Raw genomic sequence first — 26502 nt, forward strand, 5'->3', positions numbered from 1 at the left:
AGAGAGAGAGAGAGAGAGAGAGAGAGAGAGAGACGGGGCGGTGGTGGTCGAGCGAGGAGAGGGAGCAGAAAGCCGGCGAAATAAAACGTTATGTTATGATTATTTCACAGGGGTTACGTTCTAAAGCGCAAATAAATAACCATCAAACACTCAACGGATGATTTACTGTGGAAACAGACGCTCTTAGTTGCATTTTCCTCCTCTGCATTTCATTCGTTCATTACATCCGACTAATGCAGCAGTAAATACTGAGAAGAACAGGACAAATCCGTGTTGGTTCTGTGGTGTTGGCATTTCAAAAAAAAGCGTCGAATGAGACGTGTCAGTTAACGCTTTCAGTGCATTTGGGCCTTTAATCTTTAAATTTTCTTGATACCTTTTGCCAGCAGCTTCTTCAGACATTCTTCCTGCTTTTGGGGCTTTAAAAAGGCCTGAAATATCTAACAGGAATAGAGAATTTTCCACTAGATTTTACTTTGGATGCTCACCTTTCCAAGGATCCTGCCCAGGAAGTAATAATGCCTCGTGAAAGAGTCTCCGACCAGCATCTCCGCAGCGGGGCTGGGATACAGCAAGCCCTCATTAGTCGTCTTGAAGAAGCCCTGGTTGGGGTTGAAGCCCGACTTCAAGAGTTCGTTCAGGAACTCCCGAAAGATTCCGCCACCGTCAATGCCCGCCTCATCCAGACCGTGAGCATTCAGCAGATGGACTCTGATCCTTTTCTTCAGGTCTGGTTCTAATGTGAGGACACAAGGCAGGAGAAAGAGTTTATGATGGTACAAAAAGAAGGATGAACACATTGCCCGCTAAAGTTCACGGTCACTTTATCATCACTCAATAAATGTGATCAACAGTCCACCCAAGATGTCAGTCACTTTCATTCTTCATTTAATTCACTGTAATTTCCAGCAGGCTGACAGTGTCTCAGGTTTTTAATAGTTGATGGTTACGTTCCCAGTTTCTAAAGGTTATAAACCGTCTTAAATCTTCATCCATAAATTGAAAAGCATATATCCTCAGGTTCCTGTTACTTGTTAACAATAAATCAGATGGACTTGACTCCTTAGAGCTACTAATTGAAATGGGTAGAGACTCAGATTATTAGGAAGAGTTAGAAAATACAAGTGGTTTTATGAAATTAAAAGTAATCAAAAACATGCTTTCTATATATTTTTAATTACACTGAGGTTCCTCTTTAAAGGAATCTCCTTTAAATACTTGAATAGTTCTGTGAAATATAATCCCAGGTTTTATCAATAGACTCCTGATTTCTATTATTTTACTGATTATCTGGGAAAAAATGTCTGCTTTTTGTGTCCAACAGGTACAATGTTAGGTGAATGGTTTCCCATGTGCAGTATATGCAATCGTACAATTTATCTCATCTAACCATCTTCCTAACTTTTAAAATAATAGAAATGATTTTATTTATTCTTGATGGGTGTTTTTCTGCTAAAACTGGCCAATTGCCAGAATTGTGCACTTTAAAACTCTTGCTTAATGATTGTTGCCCAACAAACTCAATTTACTATTTCTGTGTTTCTATATCGTGATGTATAAAAGCTGATGTTTTTCAAATATGCTCTGCCTGGTGCTATTTGGGTCCCTACTTGAAATTTTATTACACTTATTTTAACATTTTATCTTTATTTAACCAGTAAACCTAATTAAATTTCAGAACCTATTTTGGCCAAGACAGCAGCTAATAAACAGTTGTACACAAAGCACAGTTAAAACATACAATAACGATGAGTTAAAAGCACATGAGGAATCCCTAACAGACACAGAAGAGTGAGAGAAGAGAGAAACTTTGCTACTGCATCTGTCATTAAAGCTGAGACTGCTCTTTAGACTATGACTACACCATTATTTTATTTTTTAAAAAGGAAATTAAACCTCATTTGGTTTTGTCATCAAACTAACAATGTCCCATTTGATTGCCTTTTTCTTTTATTTAACATTTCCTCAATGTTATCCTGATTTGATTCTATTATATTTTAACTCCATTTTATTAACTTTTTCAGGGAACGTTCACTCACGAGGTCTCACCTTCTTCTTCTCTTCTTCATTACATATCCCTTTAATATGAACCCTTTCTGTATGAGCTGAACATCACACTTAAAAAGTACAGAGATGCAAACTTCTCAATTAATGGCCTGATTATTTCTGTAAATAAAGAAAACTGAAAAAAGTACAAACATAATTCCTGTATCGTTCAAATCTACTGTATCACACCGCTGTTGTTTTTTTTCAACAAACATATTTTGCAAGAAAGCACTTTCTTGACCTGCAGAATATTCAAATCAAATTCTATAAAAGGTTATCTTTCAGAATAATTAATGTACAGTGATAAATCAAGGCGGCTATATCTTATAGACACATAAATGATATAGATCATGTCTTCAGCGCAGGTCTCCTACTACTCTTTTTAATCAGATTGCCCCCACCCAAGTGCCCTTTCAAATTCAAACACAAAAGAGGTGACTTAAAATAATTGATTCTGCTTTTATGTGATGCATTATAATAATCGTAACCGAAATAATGCTTTACTGAAATTCAATACTCTGCACAAGGGGAGAGCTAACCTTCATCTTGAACGTTAACCGGAACCTTGATCCTCAATATTAAGATTTTATAGAGCGTAACAGGAGTTTCATTAACAGTGTCAACATTTACTACACCGTGCCTTTTAGCTCACAGGTAAAAAAAATCATCATTTTTATCGAAACTGTAGTGATGCACGCCGTACCGTTTTCTGGAGAGAGCTTATCGTAGGCGTCTTCGTAGATATAGTTGCGTCTGATGGTGACATTGATGCCATCAGGGAACGGTCCGTCCCCCTGCACGTCCCGTTTGTCAGCATAGATTAACCTCTGGAAGATCTACAAGACAGATGTTAGCCCCATGGCACGGTCAGTGACAAATTCTTCCAGTTTTTTTTTTTTTTTTTATTCTGACCATAGGTTTTTACTGTTCACCATGAGGCACAACAGTGTATGAAAGCTTTTGCTTCTCATTTTAGTCGAGTTTGACAAAGTAAACTTGACTGAGCGATTTCTATTCAAAAGTAAGACATCACTAAGCAGTGACAGGTCCTAAATTCAAGGCAGATGTCTGTGTATAATTCTGACACAAGGAGCTTAACTGTTTGTTCTACCAGCTGGTGTTAAAATACTATGTGACAGATGTGCCAAACAAGTGGTTAGACATCAATTGGTCATCAATTTTTCTCAACATCCTGAGGTTTATCCTGACAGAACTGAGGCCTGAAAAGTTTCTATTGGATTTAACATAACCTCACATCATATTGTGTTGTGATCTCTGCTGTTCACTACTAAACTGATAGGTAAAGGTATACTTATATAGGTAATCGATATCCCTATTATACCAGAGAAGTCTTTGGAGACCCCCTCTGGAAACCCGAATACAGTGAAGGAAACTTTTTGTTGTGGTTGTGTGTGAGACAGCGGAGGTGGAGTGCAGTACCTTGACTCGCTCCTCGAAGGGAACTACAAAAGGGAGCTCTGTGAGGATGGCCAGATGTCTCTCTTCAGACACAGACAGCTGTGGAGGCTCTAAGCCAACTGCAGAAAGACACAAAATTCAAAATTTTAGCATTTCATGACTTTGGATTAATCATTCCCTTCTCTGTGTGTGTAAATACTAGGGCCACATGTAGATATATAGTTATTAAGTGTTAAATATAGTTGAGTTTTTTGTTTCTTCCTTCAGTGCCACGTTATTCAAAATATTTTCCCTTTTTATCAATTTTCTGTGTGCGTAGCATGGAGGGGGCTACAACTGCATATCATTGTGAAATCCTGTATTATATAATGACAATAAAGTTAAACCTTGAACCTTCAGCAGGTGTCTACAGCATATCGCACTTCATTGGAACCAGTGCTGTACCATCATTGCCATTCTCACCGCTAAGCTCTGTAGTCAAGACCCGTTTCTCTGTTTACAGGCCAGCCATTAAAGACACTTCCATCCTACATCCTTTTAATTATACCCTTTTAATTAACCCAACTGTGAGCTGCCCACCCATCCGCCTGGCTTTATCTATTAAGCTGACGTTTGTTTTGTATTAAACTCAGGGTTTTAGATCGTTTAGCCTGAAAAAAAAGAAAGAAAGAAAAAAAAAAGCCTCAATAGCTAAACCGCTCTTCATCCTCCTCGCTTTGTGTCCACTGCAGCTCAATTATTCTGCTCAATTAGTCAACCTGATCTGCATTTTCCCATCAGGTTTCCATCTTTGAGGAGAAATATGGCCCCGGAGTGGTCAATACGTTGCTCGTTCATCAGCTATGGGCCCGTCCATTTAAGGAAATGAGAAAAGGCCAGACAAACACACGGACCAGATGTGGCTGAGTTCATCAGGTACTTTCACACTAATTGAATTTATCCCATACAGCCTCTGAGTGGCATTAGGTAGATCATACACACATTGTTATCAGCTTGTTTTCACACCATACTTCACAGAAACTGGGGATGGCTCAAAGTGAGCCAGATGAAGCCCTGCCTGCGTCAGTGTATTTTCCTCTTAGTGCCTAATTGAGTCAATGAAGAGAAAATGTGGTTATATATCTTTGTTAAAAAGGGGAAGGTTAATGACTTTTTCTGATGTTTTTTTTCTGTCTCAGAGAGGCGCTTTGATGGAAATATGAGGCAGTTCTTCCCAGCCAAAAAAAAGAGATTTTCAATCAGTAACAACATTTACTAGTCCTACATCTAAAGATGGTTCAATTGCAATCTAACTGCAAACCTTAACTCCTATAGAAATTAGAGCTTTAAGTTCCTCCTATTTCCTCATCTGTGAAATCTTATGGATCCATGGCTCCATCGAATATGCAGCAAACATGGAGAAGGTGACTTTGGACAGCAATTAGGATGATTTCCTGCGCTACGCATCAAGCTGACACAAGCATTATACGATTCTTAAATTTTCATTCATTGCCAATAGTAGTTCTATGCTGTATATATATATATATATATATATATATATATATCAGTATGGCTTCATAGAAACAGCCTGGAAGTGTAGCTGACGATGAATACAGAAAATATATTTCACACAGATGAGTGACCCCTACGTTTTTAATTATCAGGATAAAGGTGAATTAGTCAAAAAAGGCTTAAATGTCCTACAGGAATATCACGATCATTTGTACAAGGGCTCCATTTTTTTAAGCACAGACTTAAGCAAATGTGTTCATTTTATGCACAACAAACATTTCTGACAGCAAACTAATGATAGAATGAACAAACTCCTCCATCCTGGTGAAGAAATGCTTATTTTTATAGGTATTCTTAAAAAAAAACAAAACAACAACATTAAAAACATTAATCAGATTACACTACCATCAAGTGTTGACTGAAGAGGTCCGATACGTCCCATCCTTCGCGTTCTCCACACATGTCTCGCAGAGGGCACGTACAGCTGGGTGACCTAGAGAGAGAAAAAAGGCAGGAAATGAAGAAGACGAAGCTCCTGTCAGTGCCTTTGGTGTAGAGTAAGGACGAAAGGTGTTATTAAATCCCCAAAGCTCTGTACATCCTCCTATTAAAAAAAAAAATAAACTTTTAAATTTTTAGATTTTTATAAACTTTTTCATTTGTCCGTTGCTGCCTTCGTATCTGTGCTCACTTTTAATACAGTAATATTTATTGTGTTTGCTTCATAACTTATCATCTTGAATGTTCTGTTTTTAATCTCTGTGAAACACTCCGTAAAGAAATTTAATCTAATTTTAAGGGCAAATTAATAAAAACAAATATTTTATGAATTTTCTCAGACTAGGACGCTTTGTGAATACAGCCCAAATTATTACTTAAGTATTTTATTCACAGGCATTTTGACTCATAACGAGGGTAAAATATGTGACAAACAATGAACGACAGGTAAAATCTAAACAGCTATAAAGTACCTTATCAGCTCGGATGTTGACCTCCTCAGAGAGCCAGTGACCTGCTGGACAGAAAGGTCGTCTTATGTCGCGAGCTTTCACCATCTTCACCAAGTTAGTGATGACCTGGGTAGTAGATCAAATACACACACACACACACACACACACACACACACACAGACAAACACACATCACATTAACATCTCTGAAACTGGCAATTGTTTTCCCACAGAATTAACTTCATTGTTAGACAACAAAACGTACATTTCAATCACTTTTCAGAGCAGAGAATGTAAGACTGATGGAAAGAGAGGTTTTTTTCAATGAGCGGGCTGTTCAACAGGATGAGGTGCCTTCTCTTAGGGGAAAAAAAAGCAATTTGAGAATTCAGCCATTAGTGCACCATTTATGGGGAGTATAAAAGAAAAACGACCTGCACCGTCCCTCAATGTCCAGCCCTGTTAATTACTGGCAAGGTCTGCTGACATCAGCCATCGGACTGAGAATGCGAAAGACACAGCAGCATCGGTTCGCGGCACTGCAAGTACCAGCACAGCTCTCTCGCGGATATATATTTCACTTTGATGTAACGTTGTCAAATTGTAACATTTCAAAAAGACCGAATCTGTACTCTAGTGATCTGTTTTCTTTAGTCTGAACCTCTATATTTAGTTAAATGTGTATGATTTACAATATAATTCATGCTCAACAAAAGCTGAATGTTGTATCCATAAACGGCCTCTTGTAGTCTTTGCAGTGGGACGACTGCTCTGGCACAATTTAAGCTGAAAGGGCTCAGGATCGGGACTGATGACCTCATAAGTTTCCTTTGTAAAACTCTAAAGGTTTCAGCCTCCTTTGATACGTAAAACGCTCTGCTGTTGCTATGGCTAGTCGCCGTCAGACATCCGCTGTATAACCTCATGCATGTCATTGCATGAAGATTCGTTAAGGGAGCTGTTATAACGGTTACAGCCGGGCCATTTCCATATAACGCTCAGGCTTGATTGTCTCAATCGAAATGTTCCTTTTCTAAAGCACGTCATTTTCATAGAGAGACAATCAATCTCGGCCAATCACCGGGAGGCAAACAGAGTCCGCAATAACGGCAAGTGCAAAATGCTGTAAAAGGAGCGTGGCGATGGGTTTGGAGCAGGCCTACCCCCTGACTCTGGGAATGAATAAGCATTCCTTAATTAGCCCATCGGGTTAAGTGCAAGCCTTAATGGGCCTTTCCCAAACTCCAGCGTGACATCGTTCTCCAAACATGGCCAAGAAGAAAGTTCCATTAGCAATATTAATACAAGCTTAGTTGATCATTTTCATTCAATTAACTTCTTTCAATTAAATAGATAGCTCGACAATGGAGGTGATAAAAGATGGGGAGGGACGGCTGATGACACGAACTAAACATTAGCGTGTTAGGGGTCAGCGGCGTGAAACCGACTGTAAATCCCACCGTTCAATTTGGAAAATGCATTTCCCCTGCTCCCCACTTCTTTAATGGGTCGTTTTAGCTGACAGGAGGCCTTTGAGCAGATCTTTTATGAAAATTCCCGACATGCTTTTCACGTATTTGCCACCTTTCACAGAACACTGGTGTCCACTTTTAAATTCTTCTGTCAAAGACTGACAGCCGGGAACAAAGTTGCTTAATTACCACTTCCTTGATAGAGAGTAGAGGAAAGGAGAGAGAGAGAGATGTGGAATGAGAAAAAGAGCCGAGTAGAATGAAGTTAATGCTGTTTTCTGCCTCATTTACTCTTGGTAAATAACCAATGGCTGACCTCCACAGCTGTGATCCACCTCGTCTTTGCCTGTTCATGCATACATGCTCGATTTCCACTAACGCAGACGAGCGTTAGGTCACTATGCTCCGATGCACGGAGAGGCTACACAACAATTAAGCCTGATGTTAATGTGTCACATATGCTGTTGGGTATCAAAGGGAACGAATTCATCACATTGTGAGAAGGAATGATGCAAAATATTTTGCTGTCTGAGTTAGTTGTAAGCAACATGTATGTAGGGATTAGAGGTCAGATATGAAGCTACTGCTTCAATATTTATTTGATTTGGTAATTTGATTTCAACTGCTTCTCATACATGATTGCTTTGGACTTTTCATGTCTATTCTGTGATGAAAACCATCCAAATCTGAGACCTATACTGTGGGTCAGTATGTGTGTCAGAAAAGAAGGTTTGTGCTAGAAGTGCTCATATTTAAGGTCACAATTAGATTTTTTAATACTATTCATACTGAACAGTTTTCTAAGAACAATAGAAATTCTTATTTAAAGTACTACTTGACATGTTTTATTTCTCTCTCACAGTGATGCTCAAGGACAACTGGCTGGTAGCAATGTTGAGATTTATTTTTAAATCACTGAAGTCGATTTTTTTTAGCATGTTTGTTGTTTGACTGACTGCGTGCGTGTGTGTGTGTGTGTGTGTGTGTGTGTGTGTGTGTGTGTGTGTGTGTGTATGGGGCACAATCTGCTTTTCTGTAAGTGCTACATGAACATTTCAGTGATTGAATCCAATGAAAACAGCAAATTTTTCCTGAAGGTTTATTTGTTTCTTTCACCACTGCTGCTGCAATTTCACTACTCAAAACTTCAAATCAGTTGTCAAATAATCTACTTTACTCTGGTTTTGTATGCCTCTCTCTCTCTCTCTGTGTGTGTGTGTGTGTGTATGTGTTGACAGAGTATGTGAGTGAGTATATGCAGTGCAGCCTCCCAGCCCCTCCCATCTTATTCCACCACACTCTGCACTTACAGTAAATAGACTGGAAAGGTGAGAGACACAGCAAAGACAGCAGGAGAACTGACAAAGTTTTTAACGTTTAAATTTAGATCAACTGATCTTTTTTTTTTTCCTTTTTTTTGATACTATATCAAGACATCTCCCCAAATACAAAAGAAAAAGCATTTTTTTCATTGTAGGTTCTCTTTCATTGCAACAAAATTTACAATCATTTTCTAAAATAAATACCTGAAGATAAAATAAGCTTTTATTTACAAGTTGAATGCCACAGGATCCAGATTTTCACTTCCAAGGTGAAATTCAACTGCATGCCAGGAGTAACTACAAAAAAATCTATTACAAAAAAAAAAAGAAACAACTGATGCACATTCAGCTGTCATGTGACAGTATCCATCTTACCTTAAAGAGCTGTACCCAGCGTTTCTGTTCAGCCTGGATGCGCTGCTGAACCTCAGTGTTTGTCTTGACACCCACGCTGCGGAAGGCAGCCATGTACTCCTCACGGTGCTCCGTTTTGGTCTCGGGGTAGGCCAGCTTGATGATACCCAGGCACGCGTCCCTCAGACAGCGAGACAGAGTCACCAGCTCTGACAGTGTGAAGGGCATCATGGAGGACTGTGTCTGACCTGTTGAGGGGGGGGGGGGGAACGTATTCATTGTCTTTTACAGATATCGATTTCCACATTTACATGGCGGCAAGACAGTGTGTGACCGCTGGAAACAACTGACAATGACTATAAATTACTTTACTAAGAATACCAAATAAAAGAAATCGGGGATAATTGACATCGACAGGATAACCAGCTCCAGTGGGATGTGTGACCCATTTAGACATTCATTCATCATGTATACCATAATAATGTCATTTGTCAATAACCAAAGCTCTACAAATTACATGTAATCTGAGGAATGGATAGGGAACAGATGGATAAGTCTATTACCTTCTAATTCATGACCAAAGAACTCGCTGTCATGCACGGAGATAAGCGAGTGGCTGAAGAGGGAGCTGAAGAGATAAAAGAGGGGAATGATGCGGTTGGAGTCCTCGAACGACATGGGAGACCCTCTTGAGATCAGCTGCAGCAGCGGCACCATGGAGCTGAGGGGGCAGACGCAGACCGAATATGAGGCACGTAATGTTTGTACGGAGGCAGAAACTAATTGTATATAAGCTCACTGTGCACACATGCTTTCAAAACACACGAGCACTCATGCCAGTAATCAGTTTTAAATTAGCTCACCCGGTGATCATTTTAGTTGTCATGGAAGTTATCAGGTGCCAGAGATGCCTCAGGAAACGTGCGTTGAAAGCTAAACTGTACAGAAGTCTGCAGAGGAAAAAAAAAAAAAAGGAGGAGACAGACACGTCAAATTTCAACATTTATTTTGATGGAGTGTATGTCTCTCATCAACAAGACGACAACGTGAGTTAGAGGGCTATTTCGGTCAGATGACACAATCGGTGAGAAGAACAGTAAAATTACTTTCCGCCAATCTGTCTGCTATGCTGAGACTGTTAACTCTGCCCTGTTAACCAGAGGACGCAAGTAAAAGGAGGGGGAAAAAAATAAATGACACTGTTAACCAACATTTCCCTCATAGAATTTTCTTGGCCTTTCTCTCCCCTTTTATACCTTGCGAGGGCCGAAAAGAGATTAAATGAGCCATTAAGCTTTATTTAGGCGAGGCACCTTCCATTAGTAAACTAGTTGCTGGCGAGGGTGCCCAGCTCGGGTCATAAACAGCCCTCTGGCTTCCTGCTGGAGCCCCATTTAAGTTAATGGCCAGGGGGAGCAAGACAATGGAGGACAGAGGAGGAGGGGAAGCCTTGCTGTGACCCCGCAGCGCCAGCATACTTCCACACTCACAGTGAATTACATGATAACACCGAGGAGGGCCCGCATACCTCGCTATAGTAGCTCTGCACTCAACGGGGCTGTGGCACCAAGGTGTGAAGCTGCTCTTTGTTCAAGTGTGTGTGTGTGTGTGTACTCCTAAATTGCATGGCTTTTCACACAGAGGGTAAGTACAGGTGACAATAATGTGGTAAGTAAGCTAAAAGGCTAAATAAAGTGCCCCTGCATATAATAGGCCCTTGTCTGAAGAGTGACAGCACTGACACCTATAAGGATGCTTGCCTTTAATAGGGCAGCATCATGTATTCACAGTAGAGGAGAGGAGCAAAGGTCAACAGAGAAAAAGAGCGAAGGAACAAAAAAAAAGAGAAAAGGAGGTACAGCGGGAAAAGGGAAATCCTATATTTGCTGAACACTTTTATCTCAATGTCAACGCTTAAATTCGATCATTCAATCTACCAAAACTCCCAAAATGGAAATGAGCTTGAGGAGCAGAGTGGCAGACAACCCTCAATATGGCTTGAAAAATGGTTTGTGCCAAGCACCCGCCATCTGTCAGTGGTACAAGACTCAGGAGAGAAGCAAGGAGTAGTGCTGTGGGCTCATAACAAGTGATGTGGGTGTTTGATTGAAATGGGAAACAAAGCACTAAATGCCAGCTGACATGCTGATTTACGGCCTGAGAGAACCCAAACCCCCATTTCAATCACGGAATGAACCGCTAATAAACAAAGTCAAGACATCAAAAGGGGTTGCGTGTGCATGTGTGTGTGCGTGCGTGTGAAAAGCAGATTGATGAATCACGCTCGGATCATTTCATTTTTGCGGTAATGAAAGAAAAGGAAAAAAGAAAACGGCACGGCTCAGGTCATGTTTGATACCATAAAGAATCAACGAGTTTCCACCTAAATACTAAATTTGTTTTGCCAGACTGCGGCATTAGCATGACATCAACATCATTATCTCATGACAACACAAAAATCACAGCAACCGTTCAAAAGTAAATGAAAGACCAAAACGGAGTGCTACATTGGGTGCAACCAAACCATTAAAGTGGAATTACACCAAATATCCAACGCTAACAATCAAAGTGAAATTACACCAAACCACACAAGACAGGCTACTTATAATCAGAAAATCAATTAAAATCTATTTTGGACCTGCTTTTAAGTTGTCCTCTAAAAAAAAAAGAAAAAAAAAAGGCAGAGTGCAGCTTCTTGAGACATTTTACATATTTATTAAAAAGGCAGTGTGCCGGGCTGGCTGGACGACTGGCCAGCGGCATTTTTTTTTTTTTTTTTTTTTTGTGCTGTAAGAGCAGTAAATCAAGACCGGGATGCAATTTGCTCCCCTTAGCCTCTTGTAAAGCTATCCCGTCCACTCCTGCAGTGATTAATCTTTCTCAGTGAGCTAATTATTTTGTACAGATATCCAATAATGATGGAAGACGAAGGGCAGGATTTATGGTAAAAGCACAGAGGAAAGAGGAAGCCGTAAAAAATTAAGGGGATTGGGGAGTATATGCTGAAATTCTTTTAAATTCTGCTCGACCATTTGTAAGCAATCTTGCACAATTACTAGCTGACCATCACTCTCCTCCTCTTTAATTACAGAGGAATCTAATATATATTTATCCTTGCACGCAGGATTTTGGGTAAGCTAGAGCTTCAACAGTGATGATAGCTAAACAGATATACAGTAAGAAACAGTTTAAGTAACATGAAATCACATACATCCACACCCCCCCAACAACAACTGGCTCCACTAATAATTAACTAGAGCAGGTTGGCCATCCATGAAGCTCGGTCTGGCTCACCTCCCGTCAGTCAACGCAGCTTCCACCCCCCTCAACACACACACACACATACACATATACACACACACACACACACCACCTCTGACATCCTGGCCCTAATGTAATCAACCTGAGAAGAGGTAATTGCCCTCATCCAGAAGTGACAGCTTCCCTGACATCCCTGCTTCCTCTGCCGGTTGTAAATGCCAGTGGGTGCAGACCCACTGATAACTGCCTGCCTCACTTCACTGTTATTTACATTACTGCTTACAGCGCGGAAACACATAAAGACACAGTTTTCCTCTCAATCAGCCTGCCATGTAAACGAGCTCTTTGTATGCAAGGCCGATCTTGACAAGACGTGTAAAATGTTATGATATTCGTATAAAAATGAAAAAGGCTTTAAAATGTATTTTCATGTTACTATTATATCCAGAAGCACCTGCATCAGTGACTCAGAATATTCTACAGCGATAACAACCTTCTGAAAATCCTCTAATAGGACTGAAGGTCATCAAAGTGGGACAGATGCTTGCGGTGTTTCTTTTTAGGGTTTTGTTACTTTAAAAGGTTCTCATCAGGGTTTCTGTACCTGACTTTGGGCACCATGAGGCGATGCTGGACCATGAGTGTGTGACAGATGGATGCCATCATAGTGAAAACCTCCTCGCTGGCTGAATCTCTCCACACCAGGTTCAGCAGGGCATTAGTCTGCTGTTTGGTGTCCAGCTTGTGGACACATTCCTCCGTGATCAACTGCACAGAGATCCGACTGTCATCCTGAGAGAGAGAGAGAGAGAGAGAGGAAAACCAATACGGCTTAAATGTCTGGGATGACGAGAGAACCAATGAATCAGTAAGTGTGTGTATAAGAGCGAAGAAATCACATATTAAGCATCATATATGGACCCAGTCAAAGTTCAGAATGTGGCCTCTGACCAGAATCTCTCTGTATTTTGCCTTTTTTATGTTATTATGTCAGAAAATAGTAAAAAATGTTGATCTTGTTTCTCAAAGCCCAAAATGCAACCCAAAACGTCCTGATCAACAACCCAAAGTTAATCAGTTTACAATCATAGAGGACTTAAGAAACCAAAAATATTCACAGAGAATTTTAGAGTTTTTTTTTCCTTAAAATATCAATCAAAATGATTGATCAATTATCAAGATAGTTGGCTAATTAATTACCTGTCTGCCAAATTGATAAATCAACTAATCGCTGCAGCCTCACATCTTGGTGATGTCCTACAGTTTGTTGAATTTACAATAAAGCTGGAAACTGCACTAAAATGTCACAAACTTAATACATCCTTTAGGCCCTTTAGATCAGATATGTTGCTATAATGCAACCTTCATAATTAGTGATAAGTCATTTCTTGTAATTAGCCATATTGATTTGTGGGGGTATAGATAAATGTCATATATGCCAGGCTCATCTGGGGCAGTATTCATGACAAAACAAAAAAAGTAACTTGTCTTTTTTGCTTTTGGAAGACAAATAGTATCATTTGTGATTTGTGAAACAGTAGTGAAAGTGGGTTCAATCTGTTTCTCTCCTGTGATGTTTGTAATGTTATGAATAGTCTTTGAGTGGCCGATCCAGATGCAGCTGCAGTCAGGGAGGAAAAGCTTAAAAGCCAATACCAATTTGTGTGTACTTGTGTCCTTGTGTGCGTATCCTACCTGCATGGGTGGTGGGTGGATGCCAGCGTCATCATCGTCCTCCGAGTCGCTGCTCACCTCAGGCCTGCTGCAGCTCTCTGGCACCGGCAGCAGCGGCAGCAGCGTCTGCAGAGCCCGCAGGTACAACAGCAGACCCTCATCTGATAGCGAGCCTGCCAACACATCACCAATCATCATTACTGTACAAACCATCATATCAGACCTCTCTATAAATCAGTCTCCTTAAGAGTTAATGCTTCAAATGAGCCGTATTTATTTCACCTCATTAACACGCACTGAGATACATTTACACGGGTGATGAACCATGTAAACATCTCTCAGCTGTCACCCACCTAAGCGGCTCTCCCCCGCGGAGAGGACAAAGTAAAACAGCCACGGTGCCTGGCTATGTGCTGCTGAGGAGGAGCCGATGGTGGCCTGGAGGGAGCTCAGGAAGGCCTCGAAAGGGAATGAGAGACGGAAGTCCGACAGTGCCGGGATAAAGAAGTGAAAGATCTGCTCGGTGAACGGTGCAGAGATAAACTCCTCGGTAAAGGCCGCAAATACAAACTGCCTGAAAGACAAGAGACAAACAGACATTAGACGGGTAAACACAATAGATTAAAATGCTAATATGACGTAAGAGAACAAAAATGCTGCCTTAAATGACTGTAAGCTCATACGGACTCTGCTCTTTCTGCTTAGCGAGTGCTCCAATATTATCTCTCCAAACAGAGCTGCTTTGTGTGGCTCAGTCACACACATCTGGTGGGCCAAGTCAGATAATTAGCTGTTAGAGTCAGTGTGTACACAAGTTTCTCTCACTCCCGCCTTGCTTTTCTTCAAAGAAGAAAAGGAGTCCCCTTGTCGTTTGTTATTAAGTATGTCTCAAACTGAGGGCAAATAGCCTGATATTCTGCACTCTGGCGAGCGAGCGAGTCTGGGGTCCTTTTATGGCTTGTTGTAAATTGGTCTCTGAAGCAATTACTGCTTCACCACTGACTCGAGGGGACAAAAAACTGCTGTAGTTTGTCTGATCAGTTTAATGGATGATTTTAAAAGAATTCACTGGAGACAAAGCCTTTGCTTTCCTGCTATCAAGCGGTTATCTTTTCTCTGTACTCAAAGCAGCAATTTGGGAGATCTGCAGAAATGTGTAATTTCAAGATAAATGCATCCATTAATCCTTATTATCTATAGTTAGATTCCAGAGTCCAGCCCTTTTTTTTATGTGATTCTCTATTTACTATGAATAGAAAGGATTCACTTTTTGGCTTCTTCCAAAGAAAATCACACAACAAGGTCAGCTTGTCAGCAGAAGATGTGCCAGCTGTCACAGGGAGTTAAACTTACATCCTCCAAGCCTTGCTGCTATGTTATGTTTGAATTCTGTTTGTGTTAAATGCAGTTTTTTTCTCAGAATATAACACCAAAATCACTGGTGATGTCGTGTAACAAGGGGCCTGTTCTGACGGTCATTTCAACCTCCTGTTGTACCTTGCGCCTGTTGTGCAGGAGGAGTAGGTAAAGTGCAGAGGTTTGAGGATGTGCTCCAACAGTGTGCTTGCCAGAGGGGGGATAGAGGGAGCGCCGCTGTACTCCAGACTGGAAGGGAGCCTGTAATTCACAAGAATATACAGCGACCTGTAGTATCCTGAGGAGAAGACACAAAAAGAAAAAAAGATGAAGAATCCAGCTGATTTTATTGAACATCTACCAACACACTTCACATGAACGTAAAAAGCAGCAAATGTTTGCCTTTAATTGTAATTGTTGTAAAAATAGAATAAAATCGATAGCCAATATGTAATATATCATCAGTTCTATATTATTATTTTCATTACTTGGGCATTAAAGCAAATTTTGTCTTCTTTCAGTTTTTAGGTTTTTTTTTTCTGCATCTTCACTCAATAATTTCAAGAAGGTGTAAAAATATGAATATCTGTGAGGTCTTCCATTTTAAAATGTATTGACTTTTCCATATATATTGGACTTGAATTGCATTTTTGGAACTCACTAGTAAACTCTGTATATATTTTACTTTGTGGTCTCAATAACAAAGAGAAATTCTGTCACTTTGTCCATCGGAAAAATAACTGCAAAATAACTGGAAACTATGAGACTCTAAATAGACTTCAAGTTTCTTTTTAAGATGGCGTTTCTGTTGATACTGGCAATACACAGTGGAGACAGACAGACGATAGGTCCTGACTTTCATGCGCCTTACTTTTGGACTTCTTGCCATTTTAACATATTTCACTGTTGCACTCAGTGTAACTCACTATTATCAGCATGAGCAAAAACGTATATACAATATATATAACATATACTGCAAATGTAAAAGAAATATGAATACTCTGAAACACCTACTTACGACAGAATTTACTACCACTCCCAGGTGGCCTATACATCTGCCTGTAAAAGTAGGGCCAGCCAGTACGCCTGATTTGATTAATTAGGCTTCAAGACATGTGACTGAATCTACTTCTGATGTAGTAGCAAAAACTAAACAAGACGCTTTGGTGTTGAAACCTTTTCAAAGTATAAATAGTATTAGAAAAAGCTGTTAAAATGAGTCATAGGTCTGGGATAATGTAAACAACAGCGAGACGTACTTGACCTGTGCTCAGGTGCCAGTTAGAGCAGGAACTGCCCACGCACAGATAAAAGTACTCAAACACTTCAGAACAATTGATAGACACATATTCAACATCTCTATGCGCCGCTTAGTTTTTGACAATTAGGCCATGAAGGGTTCATTAGTCTCTGTGCTGCAGTGCATGCTGACTGCTGTCTGCAAAAACTAAATTTTGCATGCATCCATAAAAATAAGAGCACACTCAAAAACAACAGTTAATTATGCATAAGTTTTATCACAGCCAAAGCAATGACAGACATATAATTTCAATGCTTCTTTATCTCAGTGTGAATAATAATAAGTCACTGTGAACTTACCTTTCTGTACCATATAGTGCAAAATCTGCTCGAGTAATGAAGCTACATAGTTAGCATCTGGAATAACAGGAAGATAGGTTTTCTCTGAAGAAAAGATTTCTAGCATCCGCATGGGAACTGCCACATTTAAACTGTCATCCTTGCAATTCTGCAGGAGTCTAGGAGACAGAGAGAGCGACAAGAGAGATGACGACAACTGCCATTTTCTTCAAATATCAAAAACACCTTGCCATGTGTTGTGCTTCACTGAAGCTAAATATGCTAATCTATTAATAGTTTTCAAGGTCTGTACCTGCAGCAGAAGCCTAATATCCTCTTGATCTGAAACATGCATGTCTGCCTCTGTGGGCCCACCAACAGCTTCACAAACTGACTGTTGTGTTTCACCAGGTTCTGGCACAACCATATCTTTATAAACAAACAGACAGACACAATATGTTAGATATGCACAAGACATTGGCACGAACTTAAGCTTCAGGCTATAATTGCATCTGTGAAACAATCAAAACACGTAACACATCAGTCATATTGCATTCTCACCAATCTATGTGCGTCCACACTCTGTCTGTAGAAAAATATGAGTTGTCTTGATAAGAGGCAGAGACCAGCACCATCCAAGACATGCTGAGCACCTGCCGCCTGCGTCTGGCCGACACACTCGTCAAACCTGGCCCTCTGGATGCCGTACTAAAAGAAAAAGTTCAAAAGGTCACATACTGCAAATACTCTGTTTGAGCAGACTTGTTTGAATAATACGACAACCACTACAAATGTACAGTAAAATTAAATGTGTGTAAACAAACGATTCAAATAGTTTTGTCAACTCGCCTGCTTGAGCCAGTAGGTCAGAGTTCATCTTTTCAATGACTCAACAGGTGAGAAAATAGCACTAAGAAATGTTATTACCACACAGCATAATGTTGTATGAATAGGCAGAAAGAAGAATAGGCTCTAACTGTGATTATGAAACATGACAAAGTCTGTCTCCAAATTCCTCCGACAAGCAGAGGCATTAATCAGTCATGACGACATGTTCTCCGTTAACTGTTTTGCCAACACACAGGTTATGGTAAGAGTCTTGTTATGAGCATTGAGCCCCGTCAGTGCTGTAAAAAATGAAGCCTTTTGACATGCTCGACTTTTATTCATCTTTTTTCGCCAAAGTGTCACTTCCACAATTAAAAAGACATACGCTTTCACCTTTTTTTTTATAAAGATATCTCAAGTACTCTTCACCAGTTAACTCCTCATAACTCGGGCAGTGATATGAAATATGACTATGATGAAGAACAGAAGCAAAACATAACTGGACCAAGTTAAGAAGCAACAATAACAATGTTTTTTGGCCACTGGCTGACAAATAAGCTGGTCTCATGCCATCAGCAAATCCTTAATGGTGAACAAATGTTGTATTCATAGGCGGCAGCACATGTGAAAAATCAACCACACAGGAAGTGAATGTATACCAAAAGGCTTCCTGATTTAGTATCTGAGCAGCAAAACTGACAGCAACCAAATTCAGCGATCTGAAGCAAGATGCGACTTTAGTTGCAGGCTAAGTCGCCAAAAAAAACATCTACAAGGCCATCAGGCAGCGTTAATCATAAACGAACAGCATGTTAAAAGATTACATGTGAGTGCAGACACACATCACCTGAGTTATCAAGTGGGCATATTTAATCACAGATGTTCAGTTAGGCTCAGAGCCAACCCTCATTAGGTACATACACTCACCTGCGCCTAACCTTTGACTTAACAACAGCAGGCTGATGACACTTCTAATATATTATCTGTGACTCTGAAGGTAAATGATGAAGCCTAGGAAAAAAGGTTAGAGGAAACTTGTGTAGTGTTTGCAAACTTACCTGTCGTTTTAAGTCCTGGTAGCCACGTATGTAGGACTGAATGATAACTGCATTCTTCAGACGTTTTCTTTCATCCTAAGTAATAAAAGAACACTTCTTAGCACTGATGAAACCACAGCATCAGTGACCATGAAACCATAATAAGCTTGTACTTTACTATCTTGGAACATGTGTTTTCACTTGAACTTGTAAACAAAACACTGGACAGACTCAGTTACCTCTCTTTTTCTTCTTTCTTCTTGAGTGCGGTGCAGCAGAGAAGCTTTCTCCTCCTGAAAAGCAACATAAATGAATTTAAAAACACATTAAACAATAATAATGCTGTATGATTTTAGCCTAGCACTGACATGTGAGAAATTGGAAAGTGTATGTTTGTGTGTTAAAAAAAACAATCATTTCACTAGTTTGTAACTGAATCATTTATTTTCATTTTCTTGTGTAAACTTTAATGTAAGATGACACTCACCTTTTTACTTGCTCCTCCAAGTGACACCTTGGGTCTTGTTTTGAAATCTCCCTCAAAGCTAAACATTTTCAGATTTTTTCCATTGACTAGTTCAGATGTTGACACTGATTTCTGAAAGAGAAAACGAAACGAAAAGTGAACTAAACTAAAACGTAATGGCAGAGCAAACACAGAGCAGTGACGAAATGAAAAAATGACCTGACTGTTGGCTCAAACTTGCACACAATTAAACTTTTGGTGAATCGATTTTTCAACCATTAAATTAGAGCAAGTTGCAGCGTCTTCTGTTTGTACTTTACGTGGCCAAATAAAACAGTTAATCAGCTCGATGTGGACAACTGTTGAACGACAGTACAGACGGTCAACTGACAGCTTCAGTTTGCTTGCAACAATAGTTAGCTCGCCGGTTAACTTAGCTAGCTAATGACTCAGCAGCTGTCAGGTGCTAAATGCTGCTGTCTGGTATTATAAGAGTCCAAACAGCAACATAGACCCGAAATTACACATAATTTATTAATGACACGTCGCACCACTGCTTCATACATGTGTACGTAACATGATTTTGTTGACGTTAGCACTGCGGCTACCTAGCAGAGCCGCTTAGCACTCAAGCAGGCTAACTTTACGGGGGGTGTCTTCCTCTCTTTCGTGTCGCTTTTAACCTATTTCATATTACAGGACACACACCTGAGAATCATCAACCAACAACCTATGAATCGTTTACCTTTGACTTTTCAATTAAGGTGTAAATCACAATAATAGTGGGAGTGCAGTTTAGGTTAACCCAAACGTCAAATCTTCTTTTCCTCTCCTCTCTGGAAGTCAACATACAACACGCACTGGGGGAAGAACCAACAGCCAGCTTTAACTGCATCCGCTTCCTGTGACGTCAGAGGGAGCTGATTGGACAACAGTGACGTCAATAAAACTCACTCTCCTCGCAGCTAGATTCATTGATAAGAGCTTTACAGGCTCAGATAAACCTCATGATGAAACAACTCAGTCATCAGATTGAAGGAGGAATATGTTCACTGGTGATTTAGATGTTCTAAATAAAAAATATAGTAATAAACAAACCCAGAACACCCTTATAGAGAATAATATCCCCCCACTGCAAATGTTATGGTCTTCTGTTTATGGTGTCTTGAATTGGAAAAATGGAGAATATCAGACAAATATTGTATTAACAATAAAATGAAAGGGGTCTCATTTGAAATTTTACACAGAATATATCCTGTAAAGCACGTTCTGGAAAGGTTTAAACTGAATATTAGTCATTCTTGTGATTATTGTGGTTAAAACAACTTTTAAACTTATTTTTCCATTGTATGTATTCCAAAATATTTTGGATTGATATGCAAAACTTTCTATCTAGAAAAACAGGTAAAATGTTCACACTGTATGGAAGTGATGTTTTTATTTATTTGGAAAATAACTAAATGGACAAAAATGATAGCTTTTTAATACAACTGTTTATACTTTTTTTTTGGCAAATTCCATATATATAATAAAATGGACCAAAACATTTTTTTTTAAAAAGAAGGCTGTAAAAACTATTACTGAATATTCTCTTGTTTTGTTTATGTTATGTATTTATTTGTATTAATTATTTTATTCTTCATTATTTTTCTTTCTATTTCTTATGTCTTTGTTTGCTCACAACAATGTGCCTTGTTCTTTATTGTTCTCAAAAAAGTAAATAAATAAATAAATAGTTAGATTCATTGAGAAGCTTCTGCACCTGGAAAAATCTGTATGTGTGTGTGTCTTACCTGCATCCAAAACAACTGTGGAGTAAATTGTCATGATTTATTGCGGATCATATCTACCCTCACTTTTTATCACTTTGGAAAAATGTATTGTTTGGATTCAGTGAATATGACAGGAATCTCTGCTTGTAGTTTTATTTAATTAATCTACTTACTATTTTTGACCAAATTTTATATTCACAAATCAAAATTCTTCATAAAGACAAACTTTTCAGAGCTGACTGTCCATATCAAACAATACACTTCTTCTATATCTGAATGTACAAACAAAAAAGCAATTAAAACTTTCAACTCCTGTCAGCTTTACAAGACATGTAACTATTTCTTTTTTTCTATGACAACCTTTAGTCACTCTGGCGTGTTTGTAGACACAAGTTATATGTATACCTGTCTCAATAAAGATGATAAAAAAAAAAGACTGTGTGTGTATGAGTGTGTGTGTCTTAACAAATGGTGGAAGAAGTATTCAGATCCTTTACTTGAGTAAAAGTACCAATACAGCAATGTCAAAATACTACTACATGTAAAAGTCCTGCAGGAAAAATCCTACTTAAGTAAAAGTATAGTGTACATAGTATAATCAGCTCTATTGTAGTTAAAGTAGTGGTTTAGTCCCTCTGACTGATATATTATTATATATGACACCATCAGTGTTAGAGCAGCATATTACTGTTGTAGCTGCTGGAGGTGAAGCTATTTTGAACTACTTTATGTACAGTTAGCTAGTTTAGTCCAGTGGTTCCCAATCTAGGGGTTGGGTCCCTCCAAAGGGTCACCAGATAAATCTGAGGGGTTGTGAGATGATTAATGGGAGAGGAAAGAAGAAAAAACAAAGTTCTGATACACAAATCTGTTTTCAGTGTTTGGACTTTTTCTCTACTCTTTCATTTTTGGTGAAATATTGGATCATTTGAACATTTATTGAAATGAAAGCATGTGAGAGGTTTAGAGGGAAAAATCACTATTTGGTGAAGCTGTTAACAACTCATAGACATCTGAAATGTGACTCTGACTACACACTGCTTTTTGTAAGATGTCAAAAGCCAAAAACGTTGGAAACCACTGGTTTCATCTTTAACAATGTGTTGTATTTTTAAAAGCTTGTTATATTATCCATTGTGTCAAATCTTCATCTGAAAAGTAACTAAAGCTGTCAAATAAATGTAGTGGAGTAGAAAGTACAATATTTCCCTCTGAAATGTAGTGGAATGGTAGTATAAAGTAGCATCAAATGGAAATACTAGTAATACTACTAAGTAAAGTATAAGTACCTCAAAATTTTACTTAAGTACAGTACTTGAGTAAATGTACTTAGTTACTTTCCACCACTGGTCTTTGCTGTGTAGTACTACTAACAGTATGCTGTGTTAATAATTATTCTATTTGTGTTGCACTTTTCAAGCTAGGAGCACAAAGTGGTTACCACTGCAGAGAGACACTCACAAATATAAAAAAAACACAACAACAGCAAAATACAATCACACAATTAAAAAGAAAGCATAAGAGAAATGTACAAATAAAACCATCGAAAAGGTAAAACAAGTGAAACCATTAAAATATGGAGGTTGCACAACAGAACTGTATTGTGTAAACAAATAAGTCTAGTTGTCAGACAAGGAGGCGAGTCTATAAAAATGTGTCTTAAGACAGGATTTAAAGGCTGAAACAGTGTCAGCAGAGTGAATACTAACGGGAAGACTGTTCCAAAGCTGAGGTGTCAGCACAGCAAATGCTCGATCAGCTGTAGTGTGCAGTTTGTATTCTGCAGAAACTTCACACATGACATAAATTATGGATCCAACCGGTGTTAATGGGCACTGTGATTCCTCCGTATCAACCTCAACAACAATAAAATAGTTTGGAATTCAAAGAAAGGATGTCAGTTTATATTCTCAAAACAATATGTACACAGAGAACATTTTATTTACTTTTTATATACATTTTCCAACACAGAAAATCTTCAAACAAACATATTTGATTTGTGATAGATGTGTGGTGGGAAGCTCCTGGCTAAGTTTGAGCAGCTATATTTTCAGTTCCACCTTTGAAAAATGTGTTTAAGTTAGAATGAGAACCAGAAACAGGTTTATTGTGTAAATGGGTTTGCAAATACAAGGAATCCCCCTTGGTGTTGTGGTGCATACAATCAAAAAATACAAGGTAAGAGAAAATACAAGTACCACAAAAGACAGGTGATCATAAATATATAAATACAATTTTACAATAAAAATATAAAGTAAGTAGGAATATATTTTAGGTGAGTGAAAGGAGCTGTTAGATTTTTAAAAATATTGTACAAGATATTGACTGGAAATGTGCAAATGTTCACATGATACACAGTATATGTAATGTGTAAGGGAAATACACAAATAACTGCGTGTGATAGGTTCACAGATGTGCAAGTTGTGCATGTTATTGCATGTTGTTATGTTGTTGTGTTTATCTTTATTCAGTAAATATACAGGATAGGAGGCTAGCCTATAGATGATGGATGCAGTGTTTATTGTTGAGCCTTTTTTAAGAGTCTATTATAGAGCAGGGTTAATCATTTTAGGAGGTATCCACCTCTTAAACCCTTATATAGTACACCAAACCATTTTTTCATTTTACACAAGAAGTTGTTTCATAGAAATGGTATTATTCAAAAATATTCAAAACCAATATGTAAATCAAAAGGGAGTAAAATAATATCTACATTTCCTGAGTATCTGGTGACAGTTGGATCCAAATCACTCATTCAAATGGCTTCTTCAGTTCTAATTGTGCTGTCGAAAAGTACCGGTATTTATCCCTGTGAGATGCAGACGATAGAGATATTTGCTTTAGCCTATTTGTCCAGAGTTACAGTTGAAATGCTGATAACTAAACCTAAAACAGCCAGAACAGCAACGGTCATGGCAAGTTTCTGTTCATAGTGGTGTTAGTGCTAACGTTGGTAACACCATTTCTAAGGTTAGAGCACTGACCACCCAGTACCACAATTAAAGGAAAGTCTGGAGTAAAATTCCCTTTTAGGATATGAAATTTAGCCGTCTAATGGTATTCAGAGTATACTCTGAATTTCTGAATCTGTTGTGATATTTGTTTATGTTTTGGAGTTGATTAGGTTTTTGCGTTAGCATTTCTTTTGTATTTTCATTAGCTGCTATTACTGTAACATACTAGTAACATTTCTGAAAACTTTCATCCCAGTTTCAGTCAGTTTCACTGCAACTAATTGAAAATAGCAAGTAGCAAATAACATATTGGTGAATGTCAATGTTGGCAAAGGTTTAGTGTTCATACTGCTTAACCTTAGAGCTTCATTTAACACTGTACACCATGGTATTGTTATTAATGAACTGAAGCATATCTTGGAAGTGAACAGCATTTATTTAGTTATTTTATTTGACTCATAGGAATTTTTCTAATGTGTGCGTGTAGATGGGTTCAACTCCTCAAAGTTTTTAATTGCATGTGGTGTGCCTCAAGGCTCAGTCCTAGGACCAAATATTTTACCACTTTTCCAATGTTATTGTTACAATGTGTGGCTAAACTGTAAAGCTGTGACACTGTATCTCACCTGTTTAAGCTTCTCTTCACTGGTTGCAACTCCATTTTGGAAATAATTTCAAGATTTTACTTTTAAGAGTTTGTGTAGTAATCTCATGATGCCTTACAAGCCTGCTCACAGCTTGACATTTCAAGGATGTTGTAGCTATGGAAAGACCTGTTAAGTCATTTACCTTTTTATCAATTTACATTCCTATTTCTTCATTAGAAATATTTCATTTTTATGAAATAATAATACTATTAGTGACAGCTGAATTTAATTTAGCTGCTTCAGTTTCAGAGTCCATATTGTGCATGCTGGCTCACTGTTAGACTGCCATGGCTTACTGGTACTTAAACAGAATTGAAAGTCAAAACGTCTGATATGTTAAAGGCCTATTGTACAGATTTTTGCATTTTGATCTGTCATTTTTATTCTCTTTATATTGATTATGAAATACTTTACATTTGTTATCAAAAATGTTAGAAAAAAGTTTTACATACTGTACAAAAATGACAATGAGTATGATGATGACATTGATTAAGATTGTTATCATTGATATTAGTAGGCCTATAGTAGCAATAATACCTCTAATGCAAAACTCAGGTTACCAATTCATTAATCTGTATAATAAAATCCAATAAAATAGCTAACAATAACTCATTATGTTTGTCATTTCTAATCATTTCCAACCTTCTGTACTGCACTGTACTGCAACTCACAATACAATACAATACTATCCAGTACATTACATTTACATGTATTAATTTGGCAGAGGCTTTTGTCTAAAACGACATACAGATGATGTACAATCCGAGTTAGATTGAAGTGAAGCCGTAGACAATAAGTGCCTCAACACTCAGCTCCATATTCCACCTGACACCAGGTCTGCAGGTGCATTAAATACAACATAACCACTAACAACAAGTCAATGCCTCTCTGACAGAGCCAACAAAAAATAAAATAACCAACAAAATAACCATTGTAGGCTTCACAAAGATGGAAAATACTGCAGAGCTAGATTGTACACTTGCAAAGAATAGATTGGCAACTCAGTGTTTGACTTTTGGTTCTGCATAAGTGACGTTGTGATTCCTGTTGTAATGAGCAAGGAGCACAAACTGGTTTAAACACTTGTCAAAGTCACACTAAGTAGCTTCATGGTCATTTTGAAAATTTGAATGTGTTAGGCACACAGGTTGGTCTAACAGCATTTGACTTTTGTCTATTAAGTCTTAAGAGTAGTTGTCTGTCAAATTGCATTCATGGTGACTTTAAGATTTTTTGAACAACTAATTGAGGCTGCAGGAGAGTCCAGATCCTATAAAATGTGAATATAACGGAAGTCAACCAGGAGCTTCCATAATAGACACATATTAAAGAAATAACATTTCTGTTCAAATATTACAGATAAAATATTCAAACCTAGGACCTCTTTTGGGCCTTTTTTTCTTTAATTATTTCCCTGTCTTTGTATTTATTTACTTACTCATTTACTTATACTTATGTATTATGTATTTTTCTGGCCTTTGACTCTTGTTAATGGATTTGTTTGATTTTTAACGACAGCAGGTGAAGAGAAGCTGCACTGATTACCATTTGTGATGATTTTGTAGCCATATATGATATACATATTTGTTTATAGGCTACATGTACGTCTGATTATGATTGTTGCTGTTATTATTATATTATTTTTAGAGTAGCAAACATTTTATACAAACTGATGCTTTATACCATCGGGATTTTTTTATTGGCTGAACGAATAAAGGCTTTAAAAGCATGGGCATAAGTCACGGGCAAATGGTTTCATCAATAAGATCTGATTGGGCCTATAAATAACAATGTTGAAAGGGACTCAGGTAATACTCTCCATCCAAAGTGAATTGATAACACGTCTAAGACAAGTTAACTTGAAATATCGAATTTC

The 26502-nt window shown here is 38.3% G+C and overlaps 1 protein-coding gene across 1 annotated transcript in view; it reads right to left on the reverse strand.

Annotated features, from left to right (window-relative positions):
- The window catches only part of ube3c (ubiquitin protein ligase E3C), a 29203-nt gene extending 9056 nt beyond the window's left edge, over positions 1 to 20147 (reverse strand). The window contains exons 1-19 of the mRNA XM_042399412.1: positions 19999 to 20147; positions 19275 to 19385; positions 19027 to 19080; positions 18809 to 18883; positions 17484 to 17630; positions 17236 to 17351; positions 16944 to 17101; positions 15486 to 15642; positions 14342 to 14562; positions 14010 to 14161; positions 12919 to 13106; positions 9917 to 10003; positions 9617 to 9774; positions 9075 to 9301; positions 5928 to 6032; positions 5362 to 5449; positions 3487 to 3584; positions 2750 to 2882; positions 489 to 736 (exon numbers count right to left, since the gene is read on the reverse strand). Of these exons, the coding sequence (XP_042255346.1) occupies positions 489 to 736; positions 2750 to 2882; positions 3487 to 3584; positions 5362 to 5449; positions 5928 to 6032; positions 9075 to 9301; positions 9617 to 9774; positions 9917 to 10003; positions 12919 to 13106; positions 14010 to 14161; positions 14342 to 14562; positions 15486 to 15642; positions 16944 to 17101; positions 17236 to 17351; positions 17484 to 17630; positions 18809 to 18883; positions 19027 to 19080; positions 19275 to 19385; positions 19999 to 20103 (2628 nt within the window). The 5' untranslated portion in view covers positions 20104 to 20147. The remainder of the gene's footprint in view (positions 1 to 488; positions 737 to 2749; positions 2883 to 3486; positions 3585 to 5361; positions 5450 to 5927; positions 6033 to 9074; positions 9302 to 9616; positions 9775 to 9916; positions 10004 to 12918; positions 13107 to 14009; positions 14162 to 14341; positions 14563 to 15485; positions 15643 to 16943; positions 17102 to 17235; positions 17352 to 17483; positions 17631 to 18808; positions 18884 to 19026; positions 19081 to 19274; positions 19386 to 19998) is intronic.
- Positions 20148 to 26502: the final 6355 nt, after the last annotated feature.

This window comes from Thunnus maccoyii, chromosome 21 (assembly GCF_910596095.1).
Source record: "Thunnus maccoyii chromosome 21, fThuMac1.1, whole genome shotgun sequence".
In the NCBI taxonomy this organism is placed as follows: domain Eukaryota; kingdom Metazoa; phylum Chordata; class Actinopteri; order Scombriformes; family Scombridae; genus Thunnus; species Thunnus maccoyii.